Here is a 21,776-nt window from a genome sequence, read left to right on the forward strand (position 1 = left end):
AAATGTACCAGCTTCCACCACTTCCTTTGGTAGCTCATTCCATACACGCACCACCCTCTGCGTGAAAATGTTGCCTCTTAGGTCCCTTTAAAATCTCTCCCCTCTCACTCTAAACTTATCCCCTCTGGTTCTGGACTTCCCCAGAAAATTTTGTCTATTTACCCATGCCCCTCATGATTTTATAAACCTCTATAAGGTCACCCCTCAGCCTCCGATGCTCCAGGGAAAAAAGCCCCAGCCTATTCTGCCTCTCCCTAAAGTTCAAACCCTCCAATCCTGGCAACATCCTTTGTAAATCTTGATCATTCATAGTTCCTTTTCTCTGTGATTGGCTATGACTGTTTGTTATAAATAGTAGTTTCTTGATAAGTACAGAATCCTTGTCAGTGCAATGCTGAATTCATAAGGTAGGAAAATTGGGGACTTTGTGTAATTTGATTAATTCCTTAATTTTACTTTCATCCCCAGAAGTGGTGCAGCTCCAGAATCAATGCACTTTCCAAAGTGGCTAATCAAACCCTCTCATTATTCTTTAGGCATGACAGTTAGTGTATTTATCAATATGAAATTCTCCTCACCATGTTACATTGTGAATATCATTGTTTTTGTAAAATTAATTTTGTACTGCAATATATTTATATGAGCTCTTCAACATATGCCCAGGAAAAGCAAAACAAATTGAGAACATTCAATGACTAATTGAAAAAAAATCCAGCTTTGTTCTCACAGTGATTTTTTTGCTGACAGTATGTGTTGAGTCTTATATTGAGAATATAGACTGAATTGCTGGATGAGAATTATATAATCATGCACAAGTGATCCCTGAAATATTTTAATGAGCAATCTAAGTTGCTCATTTCGAAAGTACGCTTGGAATTAAACACTTTCTGTTATGTTTACAAAAATTACACAGTTAGAGTCAGGCTATTGCCATGAAATAAGAGCAATGAATACAGGTCCCTGCATTCTAAGTATTTTAGGACATTCATTAGAATCTTTTCTTGTGATATGGAAGACTGCAAATTCATTGCATGCTTATTTCCAAAAACACATAGTAGATTCAGCCTGAACACTGAGTCAATAATTGGAAGGACCAAAATACTTGGCCTGTCTGGAAGTTCTGAAAGAAGGGAGTATATGGCCAGACCGCACTTTAAATTTGAAAGCTGTCTGTCACCTGAATTCTGTAGAATTGATGTCATCGTGTGAGTGGGAATTAAGGCAGGAACTAGCCAGCGATTGCATTCAAATCAAATCGTTCCTGGCTTGAACTAAGTGCCAATTTGAATTTCTTAAGTCAATGTATGTATGTTAAGGGAGAGAACTGTCAGGCAGAGGAGGCATGCAGACCCCTTAGGTTCCAAAGGCCAAAAGAGAGCTCTTCTCTTTCTGGTTCACTGTGAGTCTGAACAAAAACTCGGGACAAAATATTCACACTTTCAGTTAAGATGCTTTATTGAGTGCTTGGAGTGCGCACTATGAAAGTGTAATGTTGACAGAAGCTGACACTCTCAAAGTAAGTGCAAAGTAAATGAGTGCTAAGAAAACAAACCAAGTGTCATAAGATGCATCCTGTGCATGTGTGTCCTGTGCATAAAATGGCCTGGCAGAAGCATGTAAGTCATGGACTGCAGCGATTCATGAAGGTGGTTCATCAACACTTTCTCAATGGTAATTAGGATGGGCAATAAATGCTGGCTTAGCCAGTGATTCCGCGAGAGAATAAAAAAATCTGGCCTAGCCGGAGTTTAATAACATTCAGCATAACACCCCTTCTTTTATCCTCAATACCTCTATAATGAAACGGAAAGTCTTATATGCTTTTCTAATTATCTCTCAATATGTCCTGCCTCCTTGCATTTCCTCACAATTACATTCCATCACAATTTACTGTCATCTGTAAATTTTGGAAAAATTATACTGGAACTAGATTGTGAATGGTTGTGGGCCCAGCACTAATCCTTAATATACCCCTCCCAGTAATAGCTTTCCAAACTAAGAATGTTTCATTCACTCCTACTCTCTGTTCTGTTTGTTAGCCAATTCTTAGTCCATGCCGATATATTTTCTACTTTCCCATGCTGTCTACTTTTACTTATAATCCTCTGATGCTATCTTCTCAAAAGCTTTCTGAAAACCCAAATATGCCACATCCACTGGTTCTGCTTTGTCAATCCTACAATTAATGTCCTCAGACAACAAACATATTTGTCAACTTTACCATATGTTTCCAAGTGAGTATTCAATTAAGACATCTTTTATAATAGATTATAAGAGATCTGATACTTATTTAGTCTAGGCAATTTATACACTTTATGCACAGCCAGTACATCCAGCCCATTAATTTTCGTTCCTTATATTCCTCACTGTTTCCATTTCATTATTTTGTCAGTATTCTTTCATGAGCACTGATTAAAAATTACTCATCACATATTATATCCTAATCCTGTGCCTGTAGCAAATATCACACAATTTGTTTCTAATATTCACCACTCCATTTCTTTATGACCAATCACTGTTTGACGCTGTTGGACCAAACAGAAAATCCTGGAGAAACTCAGCAGATTGGCAGCATCTGTAGAGAGAGAAATGGAGTTAACATTTCAAGTCTTCAGATCTTGTAAATTGTTTGGGTTCTGTTCTATGTTTATTGCTATGATATTCATATTCATTTTGTGCCAATTATAATTTTCTCTTCACCTCTCCTTGCAAATGTTTGTATTGGTCTGGTTTTCACTTGAAAAATTCAGTGGACATACATCAAACACCCATTTCTTTTTTTGTTTCATCATATTTCCATCTCCCTCATCATTGCCCAAGCACTGGCTCTGGTTTCTCAACCTTACATGTAGTTGGAATCTTCCCTAGTCTATAATTGAAGCATCATCTCCTTAAAGATTACATGCACTATTTCATTATAGGTTTTTCTGTCAGTCTTTGGTTCCTTGGTTAATTTGGCTCAATCCCTTCTCAGCTTTCTATCCAACATTAACAACTTAATGACCAAAAACTTCATTGAGTTAAATGTCTGCAAAACAAAAACTCTTTTTTTGGTTACTGTAAACATAAGAAACCTCTGACATTTTCCTCATCAGTTGACTCAGATCTAGTCAAGTTGTGTGACATTAGGTTTTGTCGTCTGACCTGAGAGAAACATCAAAATTTTCCATCGACTAAACTTTAAACTCATTCAGAGTAATCACCTAATATGTCCATTTGGTCACATAATATATTGGATGAACTGAGGATTATTCGAGAGGCTGAGAGGATGATTGATAGAAGCTACAGGGACATAGTTACGCCGGAGAACAGAGGTAGCTGGGTAACAGATAGAGGTGGGAAGGGGAAGAAGCAGGTAGTGCAGGGTTCCCCTGTGGTCGTTCCCCTAAACAACAAGTATACAGCTTTGGAAACTGTTGGGGGGGACAGCCTTGCAGGTGTAAGCTGCAGTGACGGGGTCTGTGGCGTGAGGTCTGGCTCTGAGACTCAGAAGGGAAAGGGGGAGAGGAGGAGAGCGCTAGTTATAGGAGACTCTCTAGTTAGAGGGACGGACAGGCGGTTCTGTGGACATGGACGAGACTCTCGGATGGTTTGTTGCCTCCCGGGTGCCAGGGTCCGAGACGTCTCGGATCGTGTCTTCAGAATCCTTAAGGGGGAGGGTGTGCAGCCAGAAGTCGTGGTATACATTGGCACCAACGACATAGGTAGGAAGAGGGGTGGGGAGGTCATTCAAGAGCTCAGGGAGTTAGGCTGGAAGCTAAAAGCTAGGACAGAGTCGTCATCTTGGGTTGTTGCTGGTGCCACGTGACAGTGAGGCAAGGAATAGGGAGAGAGTGCAGTTGAACACGTGGCTGCAAGGATGGTGTAGGAAGGAGGGCTTCAGGTACTTGGACAATTGGACTGCATTCTGGGGAAGGTGGGACCTGTCCAAACAGGACGGGTTGCACCTGAACCAGAAGGGCACCAATATCCTGGGGGGTAGGTTTGCTAGCACTCTTCGGGGGGGTTTAAACTAATTTGGCAGGGGGATGGGATCCGGACTTGTAGTCCAGCAAGTAAACTAGCTGTTTGTCAGGATGTCCAAGAATGTAGGGAGGCTGTGGAGAAGGTAACACTGACAAGGAATACTTGCGGACACAGAGATGGGCTCAAGTGCGTATACTTCAACGCAAGGAGTATCAGAAATAAGGTGGGTGAACTTAAGGCGTGGATCGGTAACTGGGACTACGATGTTGTGGCCATCACGGAGACGTGGATAGATGAGGGACAGGAATGGTTGTTGGAGGTTCCTGGTTACAGATGTTTCAGTAAGATTAGGGAGGGTGGTAAAAAAGGAGGGGGGGTGGCATTGCTAATTAGAAATGGTATAACGGCTGCAGAAAGGAAGTTTGAGGGTGATCTGCCCTTGGAGGTAGTATGGGCTGAAGTCAGAAATAGGAAAGGTGCAGTTACCTTGTTGGATGTTTACTATAGGCCTCCCAATAGCAGCAGAGATGTGGAGAAACAGATTGGGAAACAGATTTTGGAAAGGTGCAGAAGCCACAGGGTCATAGTCATGGGCGACTTCAACTTCCCAAATATTGATTGGAAGCTCTTTAGATCAAGTAGATTGGATGGGGCGGTGTTTATGCAGTGTGTCCACGAAGCTTTTCTAACTCAGTATGTAGATTGTCCAACCAGAGGGGAGGCCATATTGGATTTGGTACTCGGTAATGAACCGGGACAAGTGATGGGCTTGTTAGTGGGTGAACATTTTGGTGATGGTGACCACAATTTTGTGACTTTCACCTTGGTTATGGAGAGAGATAGGTGCGCACAACAGGGTAGATTTTACAATTGGGGAAGGGAAATTACGATGCTGTAAGACAGGATTTGAGGAGCATAAGTTGGGAGCATAGGCTGTCAGGGAAGGGTGTGGTGGAAATGTGGAACTTTTTCAAGGAGCAGATACGACGTGTCCTTGATATGTATGTACCTATCAGGCAGGAAAGAAATGGTCGTGTGAGGGAGCCTTGGTTGACGAGGGTGGTTGAATGTCTAGTAAAGAGGAAGAAGGAGGCTTACATAAGGTTGAGGAAACAGGGTCCAGACAGAGCAGTGGAGGGATACAGGATAGCCAGAAGGGACCTGAAGAAAGGGATTAGGAGAGCTAAGAGAGGGCATGAAAAATCCTTGGCGGATAGGATCAAGGATAACCCCAAGGCATTTTATGCGTATGTGAGAAACATGAGAATGACGAGAACGAGAGTAGGTCCAATCAAGGACAGTAGTGGGAGATTGTGTATTGAGTCGGAAGAGATAGGAGAGGTCTTGAATGAGTACTTTTCTTCAGTATTTACGAACGAGAGGGACCGTATTGTTGAAGAGGAGAGTGTGAAACGGACTGGTAAGCTAGAAGAGATACTTGTTAGGAAGGAAGATGTGTTGGACATTTTGAACAACTTGAGGATAGACAAGTCCCCCAGGCCTGATGGGATATATCCTATGATTATGTGGGAAGCAAGAGAGGAAATTGCAGAGCCGTTGCCAATGATCTTTTCGTCTTCACTGTCAACGGGGGTGGTACCAGGGGACTGGAGAGTAGCGAATGTTGTGACCCTGTTCAAAAAAGAGAATAGGGATAACCCCGGGAATTACAGGCCAGTTAGTCTTACTTCTGTGGTAGGCAAAGTAATGGAAAGGGTACTGAGGGATAGGATTTATGAGTATCTGGAAAGACATTGCTTGATTAGGGACAGCCAGCATGGATTTGTGAAGGGTAGGTTTTGCCTTACAAGTCTTATTGAATTCTTTGAGGAGGTGACCAAGCATGTGGATGAGGGTAGAGCAGTGGATGTAGTGTACATGGATTTTAGTAAGGCATTTGATAAGGTTCCCCATGGTAGGCTTATGCGAAAAGTCAGGAGGCATGGGATAGAGGGAAATTTGGCCAATTGGATAGAAAACTGGCTAACCGGTCGAAGTCAGAGAGTGGTGGTAGATGGTAAATATTCAGCCTGGAGCCCAGTTACAAGTGGAGTTCCGCAGGGATCAGTTCTGGGTCCTCTGCTGTTTGTAATTTTTATTATTGACTTGGATGAGGGAGTCAAAGGGTGGGTCAGTAAATTTGCAGATGATACGAAGATTGGTGGAGTTGTGGACAGTGAGGCGGGCTGTTGTCGGCTGCAAAGGGACTTAGATATGATGCAGAGCTGGGCTGAGGAGTCGCAGATGGAGTTCAACCCTGCCAAGTGTGAGGTTGTCCATTTTGGAAGAACAAATAAGAATGCGGAATACAGGGTTAACGGTAGAGTTCTTAGTCAGGTGGAGGAACAGAGGGATCTTGGGGTCTAAGTACATAGATCTTTGAAAGTTGCCACTCAGGTGGATAGAGCTTGTAAGAAGGCCTATGGTGTATTCGCGTTCATTAGCAGAGGGATTGAATTCAAGAGTCATGAAGTGATGTTGCAGCTGTACAGGACTTTGGTTAGGCCACATTTGGAGTATTGTGTGCAGTTCTGGTCGCCTCACTTTAGGAAAGATATGGAAGCTTTGGAGAGGGTGCAGAGAAGATTTACCAGGATGTTGCCTGGAATAGAGAATAGGTCGTACGAGGATAGATTGAGAGTTCTCGGCCTTTTCTCGTTGGAACGGCGAAGGATGAGGGGTGACTTGATAGAGGTTTATAAGATGATCAGAGGAATAGATAGAGTAGACAGTCAGAAACTTTTTCCCCGGGTACAACAGAGTGTTACAAGGGGACATAAATTTAAGGTGAAGGGTGGAAGGTATAGGGGAGATGTCAGGGGTGGGTTCTTTACCCAGAGAGTGGTGGGGGCATGGAATGTGCTGCCCGTGGGAGTGGTAGAGTCAGAATTATTGGCGACCTTTAAGCGGCAATTGGATAGGTACATGGATGGATGCTTAATCTAGGTTAGATGTTCGGCACAACATCGTGGGCCGAAGGGCTTGTTCTGTGCTGTATTGTTCTATGTTCTATGTTCTATATCTGCCCATGAAATGGTGGATGCAGGCAAATGGAAGAACTGCATCACATAGCAGGATTCCCTTATTTTGCACTTTGTAGCATTGATCGCAAGAGTTAGTTTGTGGGGGGAGGGTGAAATCACTGGATTTGCTGTAATGAGCAGTGATGACCCCACTACATTTAGATTTGGTTAGGTCTTAAAAACATTTGGTTGGTCAAAAACAGTTGTGGGGCTTCTTTTTTATTTCTAACATATGTTTATTCCAAAATCAAATACATCGATATTATGGGAAAAATCAAGACCTATAATCACTTTTTGAACATATCAATCTCTTTAATAACAAGAGGCATTGTGCTGCAAAATACCTCTCTTTTCAAACAAATTAAATTGCAATATAAAATTGTATATTTGGGATTATCAAATTAATTAATGCATTAAAAATATAATTGCATGTGATGGATATAATGGGAAGTATTGATTTATAAGTTCCCTTTAACGGAAGTTTAATTGTATTGTGAGATTTATCATTAAGTTTTAATCTGTTGTCCCATCTTTCCTACCAGTATGGAAAAGTTCTGGAATTATCTTACAATATAGAAATCCTGTCATCTAATGCTACAGATGTCTATTGGTCTAAGTTTTTACAAATGTTTGTGTAAATGTTTTCTTAATAAAAATCTAACTAATAAAAAGAACACATCAGTTACACTCTAGCTTTACTGCGTGGATGTTAAAAACTTCAAAGAATGCAGCAATCTCAAAGAGAAGTGTGATGTCAAATGCATGACTGCTGACTGTCACACAGCAAATGAAAATTCTAATTAATTGATTTGTATGTATACAAGAATGTCTCCAATATTAGCTCAAAATTGACTTTTTGGTTTAGAATTTGATTTTGCTTCACTTCAGAAATTAACACATATTTAAGATAAAAGATATATCTGAGCAACAATGTCATAAAACTTTAGTGGATTCAATACCATGGAAAAACTAAGATATCATTTTCCAGCAGAATACTTATATCAAATCAATCAGCACTTGAAAGGAGACAAATTCAAATTTCTATTATAATTATTTTTCTGAAATTCTCCAAAAACAATTAATTTCTTTTTTTTTCCTTTTTGTTGAGTGCTAACACATGTCTGTATTTTCAGCATTTTCAGTTGTGGAGTATTCACTTTCGTTTTCCAATATGCTGCGCCATTTCTATTTAGGAAGCGTTTATACCATATGAAACAATTTACTTTACAGGAAGTTTTAATTGTATTTTAAAATGTTGTGCTAACTGAACATTTATTATGATCTTAAATTATCTTTTTTAATATATGGGAGTTCATAACGAAATGCTATGTTGTGGAAACAGCAATTTCATTAAGCAAATTTGCTCAGTTTTTGACTGTAATAACTTGTAGTAGGTCAAAATTCTGTATTTTGCTCAGGATTTCTGACAGTTCTTTTTAAACAAATGCTTTTAAAATGAGAGCCATACTGTTTGTCTGCAAGCCTCACAAGTAATTTTCATTGGTTATATATTTGTCATTAGGAATCTACTTAAATAATTTCTTATAGTACATTTTGAAATCAAAAAGCAACCTAATGTACGTTTTTCTCATATTAGTATTTTTAAAATCCTCGCTAAAATATTTTGATAAAAGTAATTGCTTTCATTTATTTCAAGTTAACGGTGAATAGAACTCTGAGTTATAGATTGCCAACAGTATAATTGCATAAAAAAATTTAGCAGCTATTTCTCATGGTGCAAAATGCCATCATTAAAGACACTTACAGATTGCTCTTGTTGAAAAACCATTCATTAAATATGCAGGCCTCTTTTGTATTAATCAGAAGCATTCCAAATATTGCTCAGCACTAGCAAATGCAGTTGCCATTAAGGTTTCAAGTGCTAACTTTTCAATTGCACAGAATTTGACAGTCAACAAAGACGCAAAGTCAGTGCATGCATATAAATATGTACCATCTTACCAATAGCAGTGAAAACAGGTGCCCTGAATACCAACGTGTTAAAGTCATCAGTGACTGAGTGATAATATCCATTGGGTAAATTAGTGTAAGCCGTTGGAGAGAGTTCTCTGTAATTCAGTTATGTATGTAAAGTACATCGAATATTCAGAAATGGAAAAAAAAGGTTATCCATATTGATAAATCCATTCAAAAGCAGTTGAATTGGTACTATTCAGGATGACAATAGATGAATGCCTGTAACTTATGCCATTATGTTTATAATTCCATGGCAAATTCTCCAGAATTCCTACACCATTTGACTCGAGCTACATTTACAAGCTCATTCCTCCAGAAGAAAGGCAGAGACTTTTTGAAAAAAAATTTGAATTATTTTGTATCCAAGTGATGCTCACTATTTTGCATATTATTATACCCATGTAAAGAACAACAGCGACATCTGCATGTTCACTACACAAAATGTCGCAGTCAGCAGTGTGTGGCTTTTTTTGCCAGCTAATTGTACAGTAGAGTCACGATGTATCTCATTTGAATATTAATATTAACAACAAAAGCAAGAGCGAAGGAAAGAACAAAGCGGCCTAATTTCCAAATGAATTCATGTGTTGTACATCAGCAACAGATTTCCATGCTTAATTGTCTTTATAGTTTTCCCAGGAAGTAATTTTGATTATCTGCCAGAACTAGGCAATGTTGGGGTGAATGAATTAAACCATTGAGAAAATACACAAAGGCCTGCGATTACTATGTTATTCATGTATGAAAGTGACAAAGACCCCACTGTATCTGTCGTGTACGCATAATAGGCTTTCAGACTGAAATAATTGATTAATCACATTAATGGTTTAATAGTGGCTATCAAAATTAGATGCACGTTAATTTGTGCAGAAATAGTTGACGCATGTAGTCTCTTGATTACAGACAAGCGTTGCGGGCTGGTGTTCCACAATTTTACCTAATCTTCATTTCTGACATTCTGCTTTTTAATTATTAAGAAAAAGTTTCTATTTTCACAGAAATTATTAGGACAATTTTCCTGTTCAGCAACATTTCCGCATTAAAGCGATCCGTGGTTCTTTAAATCTCCCTTGCCGTATCATTTTGAATATAATTTTTTTCAAAACGCTGTCATAATAAAAGTAGGAATCCACAATGATTTCCAGCCACTGTGTTTCAGATATAACAAAGTCAGCGGATTAAAAGAGGAGAAAAATGCAGACAGTCAATTGAGCAGAGTAGCTTCTCTGATATGGATCATATGAGACTCACATTGTATTCATCCCACTCTGAATACCCCATGCTTAACCAGCTTAATGATATGCAAATGAAATATGCATAAAACCATTCTACTGTAAGATGATTAAACACTGGGGACGTTAACTGCCACCACATGACTGTTTGACTGTAATAATTTTAGAACATTCACTTTGATTGCGGCGTATGGAACCTAGCAGCTGGTAGAGCCTGTGACCCATTTAACGTTATCCCTCTGCAGAGCTTTTTTCCCCTGAACGTCGGTTTTCACAGGCGCCGCTGCCATTGTATTCCAGTCAAACCCTCGTAGATTCTTTCCACAGCACAAACACCTTGTTAACAAAAAATCTCCTCCGTTTACATTCATAAGCACGTACTTGAAAATAAGAATGTACGTTAAATGATAAATCCAGAACGCGTTTTAAATTGCCCAGAAGATGCCAGGTTAAAATCCATCACCAGCAGGTTGAATCGGCAGTGTATACAATTTGCATCCTATGTGTGGCACTTGAGGAAGTTGCAGAAGTATTCCATTATATTGCTCTTTCTTGTCATTTTGTAAAATCCATACGTAATTATTTTCAAAATATCTTTTGTACTTTTTGTCCCTTTTGTTTTCAGCTCTCATCGGTAACGCTGCGTGCGATGCCAACTGAACACCTTTCGGGATCCACGGCAACACTTCCACCGTAAGTAAAAGGCACTCCCTCCCAGATAGAGAGAAACATTTCATTTTCCCATTCAATGTACTGCAGGATTTATCCAAGTAGCACCTTTAAACCTTCGCACTTCAAGTTTGTACACGTCTCTGTGGCATCCCTCCTCCTTCATTCCCATAGTGGATCTTGTAAAAGGCTACAGATCGGCCCATTCATCTCCCTGGTGATAGCACTGAATGCAGATAAATCTCAGGCAGCCTGCCTGCTGCAAGAGTATGATTTTTATTTTCCTTGTGTACCTGGGTCAATTGATGGTTAAAAACACACTCCAGATTAAACAGTAAATCTCCAAACTCCTGTCAGTAAGAATGTGAGCACCAAAATCGCCTTTATTCCCATTTTTGTAAGATGCAAGACATAATTTTTACACAAATCCTTGTTTTTCTCCTCTGTCAAGTGGCAGTACCATGCAGACATGTACGCTTAGTTCACTGTCATTCCCCATGGCATCGGATTGAAAGCGTTACTCCAAAATAGTTCCTTTGTTTTTTTGTTGGTATTGTTTTTGTAAACGAAGTTGAATAGAAAACAAGTCGACATCGAACAAAACACTGGCTCATGCTTTGACAGTTGGCCATATTGCCCCTGGCACCATGTCGTTACTACTGTTTTTTCATTTCCTGGCATCCTTCGAAAAGACAGTCGATGGCATGGCGGCTTTTGTCTTCGAAGGGGGGAAAGTATCCGCAGTCGCTTCTGCACGGCCAAGCAAAAGATGATTAAACACATTCATGCACACATCCTTGTTTTCAACTTGAAACATGTCCTCTGAGGAAGGATTTACAGTGGAGCGCATGGTAATCCTGCCAGTTGCGCCTTCAGATATGACTTCGTGTTTGCTGTAGGGGTCTGGATAATCTCCCTTGGCTCAACAGTTCTGACAGACGTACATACGGGCCCTAACATACCCGCTGTTATCAAGAGAGCTGTGGCGCTGCCAGTGAATGGATGGCAGTGTGCCAGCTCTTGCCATTTGCGCGGCTTTCTATAGACTTGACACTAATTAACATAAGGGTTAATTGATTTTAAAAGCTGAAGAATTATAGTTAACATTCCCAAAGGGTAAACACACCAATAGCTTGGCATAACTGCCGTGCTGGCGCAGGGAAGCCCGCAGCAGCAGCAGGAACAGCATCGGCTGCTTATTGGACTATAGCTGATGGGAGACGACGCTTTACAGTCTCATCTGCGACAATATGTTGCAAGGATATTTTGTTATAAATACTCAAAGCCTACTTAAATGAAAGCTGAAATGAAGTTGTAGAGAAATTTTTGTCATATCACCCTCGGGCTTTATTGTAATCAGTAAATTAGTCCCTTCTGTCATATTTGATTAAGTAATTATCAGCATGCCGTTTTACCTAACATTTGAAAAGATGAGGCAAAGGGGAGAGCCTTTAAATTTTTTAAATACTACTCTTCTGTAACCTTCTTTGCAAGACAAGGTCAGAGCTAACTAATTGGCTCAGGTGCTTAATCTACATAAAGTACCTCATTAAGGCCAAGTTATTTCCTGCAATTAAGGAAAAAAGAAAGAAATGAAAAGCTGGAGTATAGATACCTGCTTCACTTAGATAATTTCTGATTGTTACTGAAGGAATTTACTTCACAAATCGGAGGCATGTTGTATAAAATAAAATCCCTTTTCAGTAAAAAGAACTTGGTTTGTGATATCAAAGCTTGCTGAATAGGACGTAAAGAAAAGAGCGGTAGCAATGACAGGAATCCATTATGTAAACGACCTTCATTTGCATGTATCCTACGACTAGAATATGTAAATGAGTTGCATAATTTAGATCTAGCTGCATCTGCCTGAAACTATTACAATAGTTACAAAATGAGATTGCAGAATTCAAAATTAAAATCTGGTATATTTACAAAAATATTTTTTTTAAAGGTAAGTAATTTAAATACATTATTACAAGACAAATACTGGATTAATATCTTTCTAAATCAGTTTTTAAACTCAAGTATACATTTTCCAAACCATCCAAAGGTTTTGTCACTTTCAAACCGTGGGAACACACGTGTATTAAATTGGAATTGCTTTTTTCAAATAATTTAATGCTTGAAATATCAAGCAACGACAATAAACTTAGTCCTCAGAAGTACTGCATATTATAATTTTTAGGATGAGATTTGTTTAAGAATTAAAATGGACTACTGTCTAAAAGATTACTACAGAAATACTATAAATAAGGGAATTTCTAACAAGCATTTATGGAAAATTCGAGATTTTAAAAATGTATTCAACCTAATGCAAGACAATGAGCTTTGTATTAAAAACAAAATTTATTTTTTCATCTTTAGTTGTGATGGTAGAATGTAAAAGTATGAAATTTATTTTCCATATAAGTATTTTGAATGCACATAGGAAGAATTGGGCATCTTGGAGGATTCTGTTGCTCTCACCACTATTCAGTTTCAATTCCAAGTTCTGATTTCTTCTCTAAACTTGTGCCTTCATATTTTGGATGGAATCTTCTGACCCTTGAGGCAGTGAGGTAAAAGGCAGGAATTAGACAGGGAACAGGTTGTACCCAAACCTCTGATGCCTTTCCTCCTCCTCTTCTGTGCAGAAAGATCCTTGCCTGACTTTCCTACTCCACTGCTAGTTGACATCGTAAGTGATAATTGATGAACACTTAAGTGCCTTCATCTCCTGCTGCTGGGATTAACCCAGTTGCAAGCAGGCCTGCTGACAGGCACATTCCCAGAAGGAGAAAGGTTGTGCCTCCTTGTCAGCTTGGGGCTTGGGTTTGATCAAAAGTGCTCAGTTCCTCATCGATGTCACATACATTGAATATAGGATTGGCAACAGAGAATCCTTGTTTTCAAACCTACTGCCCCAATTTCCCCATGGTCCCTACTGCTGGAAACTCCAATCTCGACAAATCACCTACCTTTGACCTTGGAATCTAGTGTTGTGTTCCTTGAAGTTGCCATGGCAATCTACTTAGGGGAGGTGGTTTACGTAATGGCAATAACACTTAAACGATAAGCCAGAACCCCAGGCTAATGTTCTGGGGACGTGGGTTCCAATCCCAACATGGAAGATGATGAAATTTGAATTCAGATTAAAAAAAGTTTGATGGCAGCCATATAATCTCTGTCAATTGCCGTAGATTCCTAATGTGCTTTAGGAAAGGAAATCTGCCAACTTCGTATGGACTGATCTACATGTGACTCCACAACCATAGCAATAGAGTTCACTAACCCCTAAAGTGGCCTAGGTGTGGTGCCTCCAGCACTGGAGCTGCAGGCCTCTGATTGACAGTCAGCTCCTGTTGGAAAGGACTTCCACCCCCGGGACAGGATTCAGGATGAAGGCCAGTTGGTGACCTCTTGTGTATGATGGACAGAAGGTGTGATGGTCTTCCTTCTGAGAGTCAGTGTGAGTGGCTCCACAATCTTTCAGGCAGGATAGACAACACCTTCTAAAGTCAGAAGGTTCCACTCTTTGCCTCTCATTCAGCTGCAGATATTCTAATTTCCATCTCAGTCACTTAGAAATTTGAGTCATTTTTCTTCATATTAGCAAATTTGGATGAAGTCAAGAGTATAGCTATTTTCTTCTCCAGAGCATAGGTGGCTGTATTAACATACTGTTTTGGGACTTAACACTACTTTGTTTTTTTTTCATTGATACTTAATTATAAGTTTATAAAATGAATCAGTGAGAGTTTTCCACACAAAATTAATTACCATTCTGTGTCAAATATTGCTTGTTATAATTAACTTCATTTAACTTTATTTTGAAAAAAAAATCACATTTATTTTAAACTATTTTAAATCTTTATCAAAGGTTTAAATGTTGCAATAAATTTCATTTTCCATTATACTTTCAAATATTTGTTCACCCCTTCACATCAAAGCTTTATTTTTATTGACGATCAATAATGTGCAATGTCAACTTGTATGTAAAAATTGACATGAGGTCCCTTAAACCCCAAATTAGAAAGCATTTCTTAGCCTCGGATGGTTTTTCCTGTGTGGTTTTCTGCTTGTCTTATACTGCTGTTGGCACTGGGTGTCATGATGATGAGATAATGACAATGTGGGCGTTTCCGAGTACATTGGTTCAGTTGGCATTGAAAACCAAAATGTAATAGCTGAAATTGCACCATTTATTATTGGTAATGTGCATATTTGTGTTGAATTTAGTTTGCAAAATAGTAGCATGAGATTTTATATAAGTAAGAAATTTCATTGAATTTCTAGTGAAAATTTCATTTTATTTGCTGAAATTTTATATGAAAAATTGTCGTTCTAACATGTCCATTATTAAAATCCTACAACATGTTTACAACCAAATTAAATATTACATGATGAAAAAATTAACTCTTCCTTTCTCCACAGATGCTGTTGGTATATACAACATTTTCTGTTTTAATTTCTAATTTCCAGCAGTATGTTGCTTAACTTTTACATTCAGTAGATCACTGATATAAAAGGATCATTCATTTAAAAATGATTTTTTTTTCCTCAGTGGATCATGGAGTCCTTGGAGTCTTCAAAACAGAAGTAAATAAATTGTTGATACTCAAGCAGGTGAAAGATAATCAGCAGGAGGTGTGAATGCAGAATTGAGGTTATAATCAGAGCAGATCTTATTTACTGGCAGAGCAGGCTTGAATATAATAATTTATTTTAGATAAAATGGAAGGAAAACTTGTCCTTCAATCTACTCAATTTTATTGTTTTCACGATATTCCTTTGAATTTGTACCTTACTGGCTCACTGACATTGTTGAGAAAACTTTCTCCTTTCATGTCCATGTTATCAGGTCAGCAATTGTATGCATTTTTTAATGAATTAAAGCTATCGCAACTGGGTTTCATTGAATGTCACAAGCAATATTGACTGCTCCCTATGTGAAGTTATAACTGTTGCTAAAGCAAAATGAGATTTCTTCAGTAGCATGAGTCACGTTATAAGTAGCATGCATTCTGAAAATTCTGACGAGTAGGGCTAATAGATTAAGGAAGGTTTTAAAGTACTGAAGAAAATCCAGCAAAAATATGAATTTTATACCAAAACATTAAAAATATAACAAGCACTGCTGATGCTGTTTGCTTTGTTTCGTATTTACAGTAATGCGGGCTGTGTGGCCCTTGGTTGCCTGATTCAGCACAGCAATACTTTATCAGTTTGCCTTCCTCTGTCTCCCTGCTGAAAATCTTCACTCTGTAATGACGATTCTCAGAGCTGTTCTTGAAGATTTAGCTGAAATAATACCTCACAGTCTGCTTTATAGTGATCAAAACTCAAGTTATGCCAAATCTGTTGCATAATGCTTCTGAATTAGGAAACAGATTCATCTAATTTCTTTTAGCTAAGGTAATTAGCTTTTAAATGTTTCAGCTATTAGTTTGAATAGTTCTCAGTATCAGGTTGCAATTGAAAGTACAAACTATTCTCATCTCCAGGGGAATCATTATCAGGGAGTTTTGTTTACCCATGGAAAATTCGTTGGATTTCAAGAAGGTCTCTTGTGCTTTCTTCCTGAGATAGGAATCCAGTCCCAATACCAGCTCAATCTCTGAAAGTCATCATGTGACTTCTGGGAGCCATTTTGTAAAATTATGGTGACCATTTTTATGGTAGTTTAGCAGTTTTAGTCAGGAACTCTACACTAATAGCCATGAATGACTTCCCTCTTTCCACTTACTGTGCTTGGCTTCTTCAGCCCTCCTACTTAGGCAATGACTTCTCTTAGGTTCTTATATGAGGTGAAGCACTTCCTTCACTGCCTGATGGAACACTTGGGGATTTCCCAAATTCTTGTTTGATCCTGTGGGTATTATCTGAGCTGTTTTAACTTTGAATGAAGATATTGGCCCCTAAAGAGCTTCTATAATTTCTTTTTTGGCTAACTTCAACTTTACTAGCTTCTGGTTGAAACTATTTAACCTGCTCAACCTCTCTGGACTTTCTGGATATTTTGTTGTCCACCTTATGAGGTTATTTCCTAATAACCTGACTCTTTAAAATTCACTCTTTAGGTGAATTTTAACTAATCGATCTCAACGACATCTCCAGTTAGTCCCTGAGCTATTATCTTGGAATTTGTCCTGCTCTACATAGGAAGCCCTCAGTTCTCCCTTCAGTAGTGTCTGTAAGCAACCAGTGTTTTGGAATGTGCTAACTTTCTTTCCTCACTCTTAGGAATCGTTAGGCGTTCTTTCTCTTTTGCATGTGAAATTATGGTAGGTTTCTGTGCCCTCCTTTGTATTTGTCCAAATGCTTCTGACTTTAATAACTGGATACAGATTTCATTGAAAGGCTTTCTGTGGCTTTTGTGCACTGCTCCTTAAGAGGATTTAATTTGTCACAATTGAAATCAAAGAGTATGATCCTGCAGCACTGATTTCAACATTTTCTTTATAAATATTAGGAATTGGCTTTCCTGATTTTCCCCTTTTTTTTTGCATTCAGGATCCAAGTTCTGATCCTCTGTCTCCCTTTCCTTCCTTCTGTGTAGATAAGGCTATGAGATGCATGATCAATGACTGCTACAATGTAATTCAGTAGTTGTGGAGTTAGGTTATAACCCTTGGACTTCAGACAACTGCCTGTGCTGAGGTAATTTTAAGAAGTCAAAGAGTGTGTTGCTAGTGTGAAAGAGTGTGGTGGTGATCAGAGTCGATGAGTGTGGTGCTGATCAGAGTCGAAGAGTGTGGCGCTGATCAGAGTCGAAGAGTGTGGCTCTGATCAGAGTCGAAGAGTGTGGCACTGATCAGAGTAAAAGAGTGTGGTGCTGATCAGTGTCGAAGAATGTGGTGCTGATCAGAGTCAAAGATTGTGGTGCTGATCATAGTCAAAGGGTACGATGCTGGAATGGAAGAATGTGGTGCTGATCAGAGGTGAAGAGTGTGTTGCTGGAGTGGAAGTGTGTGGTGCTGATCAGAGTCTAAGGGTGTGGTTCGGATGAGAGTCGAAGAGTGCGGTGCTGATCAGAGTCGAAGAGTGTGGTGCTGATCAGTGTCGAAGAGTGTGGTGCTGATCAGAGTCGAAGGGTGTGGCACGGATCAGAGTCAAAGAGTGTGGTGCTGATCAGAATCGAAGGGTGTGGTACGGATCAGAGTCGAAGAGTGTGGCGCTGATCAGAGTCGAAGGGTGTGGCGATGATCAGAGTAGAAGAATGTAGTGCTGATCAGTGTCGAAGAGTCTAGCACTGATCATAGCAGAAGAGTGTGGTGCTGATCACAGTCGATGGGTGTGGTGCTGGAGAGGAAGTGTGTGGTGTTGATCAGAATGGAAGATTATGGTGCTGATGAGAGTCATAGAATGTGGTACTGATCAGAGTCGAAGAGTGTGGTGCTGATTAAAGCCGAAGAGTGTGGTACTGTTCAGTATCGAAGAGTGTGGCGCTGAACAGAGTCAATTGGTATGATGCTGTAGTGGAAGAGTGTGGTGCTGATCAGAGGCGAAGAGTGTGGTGCTGATCAGAGTCAAAGAGTGTGGCGCTGATCAGAGTCGAAGGGTATGGTGCTGATTAGAGTCAAAGAGTGTGGTGCTGATCAGAGTCGAAGAGTGTGGCGCTGATCAGAGTCGAAGGGTATGGTGCTGGAGTGGAAGAGTGTGGTGCTGATCAGAGTCGAAGAGTGTGGTGCTGATCAGAGTCAAAGAGTGTGGTGCTGATCAGAGACGAAGGGTATGGTGCTGGAGTGGAAGAGTGTGGTGCTGATCAGTGTCGAAGAGTGTGGTACGGATCAGAGCCGAAGGGCATGGTGCTGTTCAGAGTCAAAGTGTATGGTGCTGATTTGATTCAAAGAGTGTGTTGCTGGAGTGGAAGAGTGTGGTGCAGATCAGAGTCGAAGGGCATGGTGCTGGAGTGGAAGAGTATTGCGCTGATCAGTGTCGAAGAGTGTGGTGCTGATCAGAGTCGAAGAGTGTGGTGCTGAAGTGGAGGAGTAAGGTGCTGATGAGAGTCAAGGTGTATGGCGCTGATCAGTGTCGAAGATTGTGATGATGATTACAGTCGAAGACTGTGTTGCTGATCAGAGTATTGTGCTGATGAGAGTCGAAGAGTCTGGTGCTGATGAGAGTCGAAGAGTGTGGTGCTGATCAGAGTCGAAGAGTGTGGTGCTGATCAGTGTCCAAGTTTGTGGTGATGATCAGAGTCGAAGTGTGTGATGCTGATCAGAGTCAAAGATTGTGGTGCTGATCATAGTCAAAGGGTACGATGCTGGAATGGAAGAGTAAGGTGCTGATCAGAGGCGAAGAGTGTGTTGCTGGAGTGGAAGTGTGTGGTGCTGATCAGAGTCTAAGGGTGTGGTTCGGATCAGAGTCGAAGAGTGCGGTGCTGATCAGAGTCGAAGAGTGTGGTGCTGATCAGTGTCGAAGAGTGTTGTTGCTGATCAGAGTCGAAGGGTGTGGTACGGATCAGAGTCAAAGATAGTGGCGCTGATCAGAGTTAAAGAGTGTGGTGCTGATCAGAATCGAATGGTGTGGTACGGATCAGAGTCGAAGAGTGTGGTGCTGATCAGAGTCAAAGAGTGTGGTGCTGATCAGAGACGAAGGGTATGGTGCTGGAGTGGAAGAGTGTGGTGCTGATCAGTGTCGAAGAGTGTGGTACGGATCAGAGCCGAAGGGCATGGTGCTGTTCAGAGTCAAAGTGTATGGTGCTGATTTGATTCAAAGAGTGTGTTGCTGGAGTGGAAGAGTGTGGTGCAGATCAGAGTCGAAGGGCATGGTGCTGGAGTGGAAGAGTATTGCGCTGATCAGTGTCGAAGAGTGTGGTGCTGATCAGAGTCGAAGAGTGTGGTGCTGAAGTGGAGGAGTAAGGTGCTGATGAGAGTCAAGGTGTATGGCGCTGATCAGTGTCGAAGATTGTGATGATGATTACAGTCGAAGACTGTGTTGCTGATCAGAGTATTGTGCTGATGAGAGTCGAAGAGTCTGGTGCTGATGAGAGTCGAAGAGTGTGGTGCTGATCAGAGTCTAAGGTTGTGGCGATGATCAGAGTCGAAGAGTGTTGTGCTGGAGTGGAGGAGTAAGGTGCTGATCAGAGTCAAAGTGTATGACGCTGATCATAGTCGAAGAGTGTGGTGCTGATTAGTGTCAAAGAGTGTGGTGCTGGAGTGGAGGAGTAAGGTGCTGATCAGAGTCAAAGTGTATGGCGCTAATCAGAGTGGAAGAGTGTGGTGCTGATCAGAGTCGAAGAGTGTGGTGCTGATCGGTGTCAAAAAGTGTGGCGCTGATTAGTGTCGAAGAGTGTGGTGCTGATCAGAGAATTGTGCTGATGAGAGTCGAAAAGTCTGGTGCTGATCAGAGTCGAAGAGTGTGGTGCTGATCGGTGTCGAAGAGTGTGGTGCTGATCAGAGTCGAAGAGTGTGGTGCTGATCAGAGTCGAAGAGTGTGGTGCTGATCAGAGTCGAAGTGTGTGATGCTGATCAGAGTCAAAGATTGTGGTGCTGATCATAGTCAAAGGGTACGATGCTGGAATGGAAGAGTAAGGTGCTGATCAGAGGCGAAGAGTGTGTTACTGGAGTGGAAGTGTGTGGTGCTGATCAGAGTCTAAGGGTGTGGTTCGGATCAGAGTCGAAGAGTGCGGTGCTGATCAGATTCGAAGAGTGTGGTGCTGATCAGATTCGAAGAGTGTGGCGCTGGAGTGGAAGAGTGTGGAGCAGATCAGAGTCGAAGGGCATGGTGCTGGAGTGGAAGAGTATTGCGCTGATCAGAGTCAAAGAGTGTGGCGCTGATCAGCGTCGAAGAGTGTGGAGCCAATCAGTGTCGAAGAGTGTGGTGCTGATCAGAGTCGAAGAGTGTGGTGCTGGAGTCGAGGAGTAAGGTGCTGATCAGAGTTAAAGTGTATGGCACTGATCAGTGTCGAAGATTGTGGTGATGATTACAGTCGAAGACTGTGTTGCTGATCAGAGTATTGTGCTGATGAGAGTCGAAGAGTCTGGTACTGATGAGAGTCGAAGAGTGTGGTGCTGATCAGAGTCGAAGAGTGTGGTGCTGATCAGTGTCCAAGTTTGTGGTGATGATTGGAGTCGAAGAGTGTGGTGCTGATCAGAGTCGAAGTGTGTGATGCTGATCAGAGTCAAAGATTGTGGTGCTGATCGTAGTCGATGGGTATGATGCTGTAGTGGAAGAGTGTGGTGCTGATCAGAGTCAAAGAGTGTGGTGCTGATCAGAGTTGAAGAGTGTGGTGCTGATCAGAGACGAAGGGTATGGTGCTGGAGTGGAAGAGTGTGGTGCTGATCAGTGTCGAAGAGTGTGGTACGGATCCAAGCCGAAGAACATGGTGCTGTTCAGAGTCGAAGTGTATGGTGCTGATTAGAGTCAAAGAGTGTGGTGCTGATCAGAGTCAAAGTGTATGGTGCTGATTAGAGTCGAAGAGTGTGGTGCTGATCAGAGTCGAAGAGTGTGGTACTGATCAGAGTCGAAGAGTGTGGTGCTGATCAGAGTCGAAGAGTGTGGCGCTGATCAGAGTCGAAGGGTATGGTGCTGTTCAGTATCGAAGAGTGTGGCGCTGAACAGAGTCGATGGGTATGATGCTGTATTGGAAGAGTGTGGTGCTGATCAGAGGCGAAGAGTGTGTTGCTGGAGTGGAAGAGTGTGGTGCTGATCAGAATCGAAGGGTGTGGTACGGATCAGATTCGAAGAGTGTGGTGCTGATCAGATTCGAAGAGTGTGGCGCTGGAGTGGAAGAGTGTGGAGCAGATCAGAGTCGAAGGGCATGGTGCTGGAGTGGAAGAGTATTGCGCTGATCAGAGTCAAAGAGTGTGGCGCTGATCAGCGTCGAAGAGTGTGGAGCCAATCAGTGTCGAAGAGTGTGGTGCTGATCAGAGTCGAAGAGTGTGGTGCTGGAGTGGAGGAGTAAGGTGCTGATCAGAGTTAAAGT

At 41.0% G+C, this 21,776-nt stretch overlaps 1 protein-coding gene across 1 annotated transcript in view; it reads left to right on the plus strand.

The window, feature by feature from the left end:
* Window positions 1-21,776, plus strand: part of LOC132824059 (kinectin-like) — a 337,358-nt gene that overhangs the window by 165,895 nt on the left and 149,687 nt on the right. Inside the window, exon 6 of the mRNA XM_060838325.1 lies at window positions 10,824-10,891. Within this exon, the coding sequence (XP_060694308.1) occupies window positions 10,824-10,891 (68 nt within the window). The remainder of the gene's footprint in view (window positions 1-10,823; window positions 10,892-21,776) is intronic.

Source organism: Hemiscyllium ocellatum, chromosome 17 (genome assembly GCF_020745735.1).
Source record: "Hemiscyllium ocellatum isolate sHemOce1 chromosome 17, sHemOce1.pat.X.cur, whole genome shotgun sequence".
In the NCBI taxonomy this organism is placed as follows: domain Eukaryota; kingdom Metazoa; phylum Chordata; class Chondrichthyes; order Orectolobiformes; family Hemiscylliidae; genus Hemiscyllium; species Hemiscyllium ocellatum.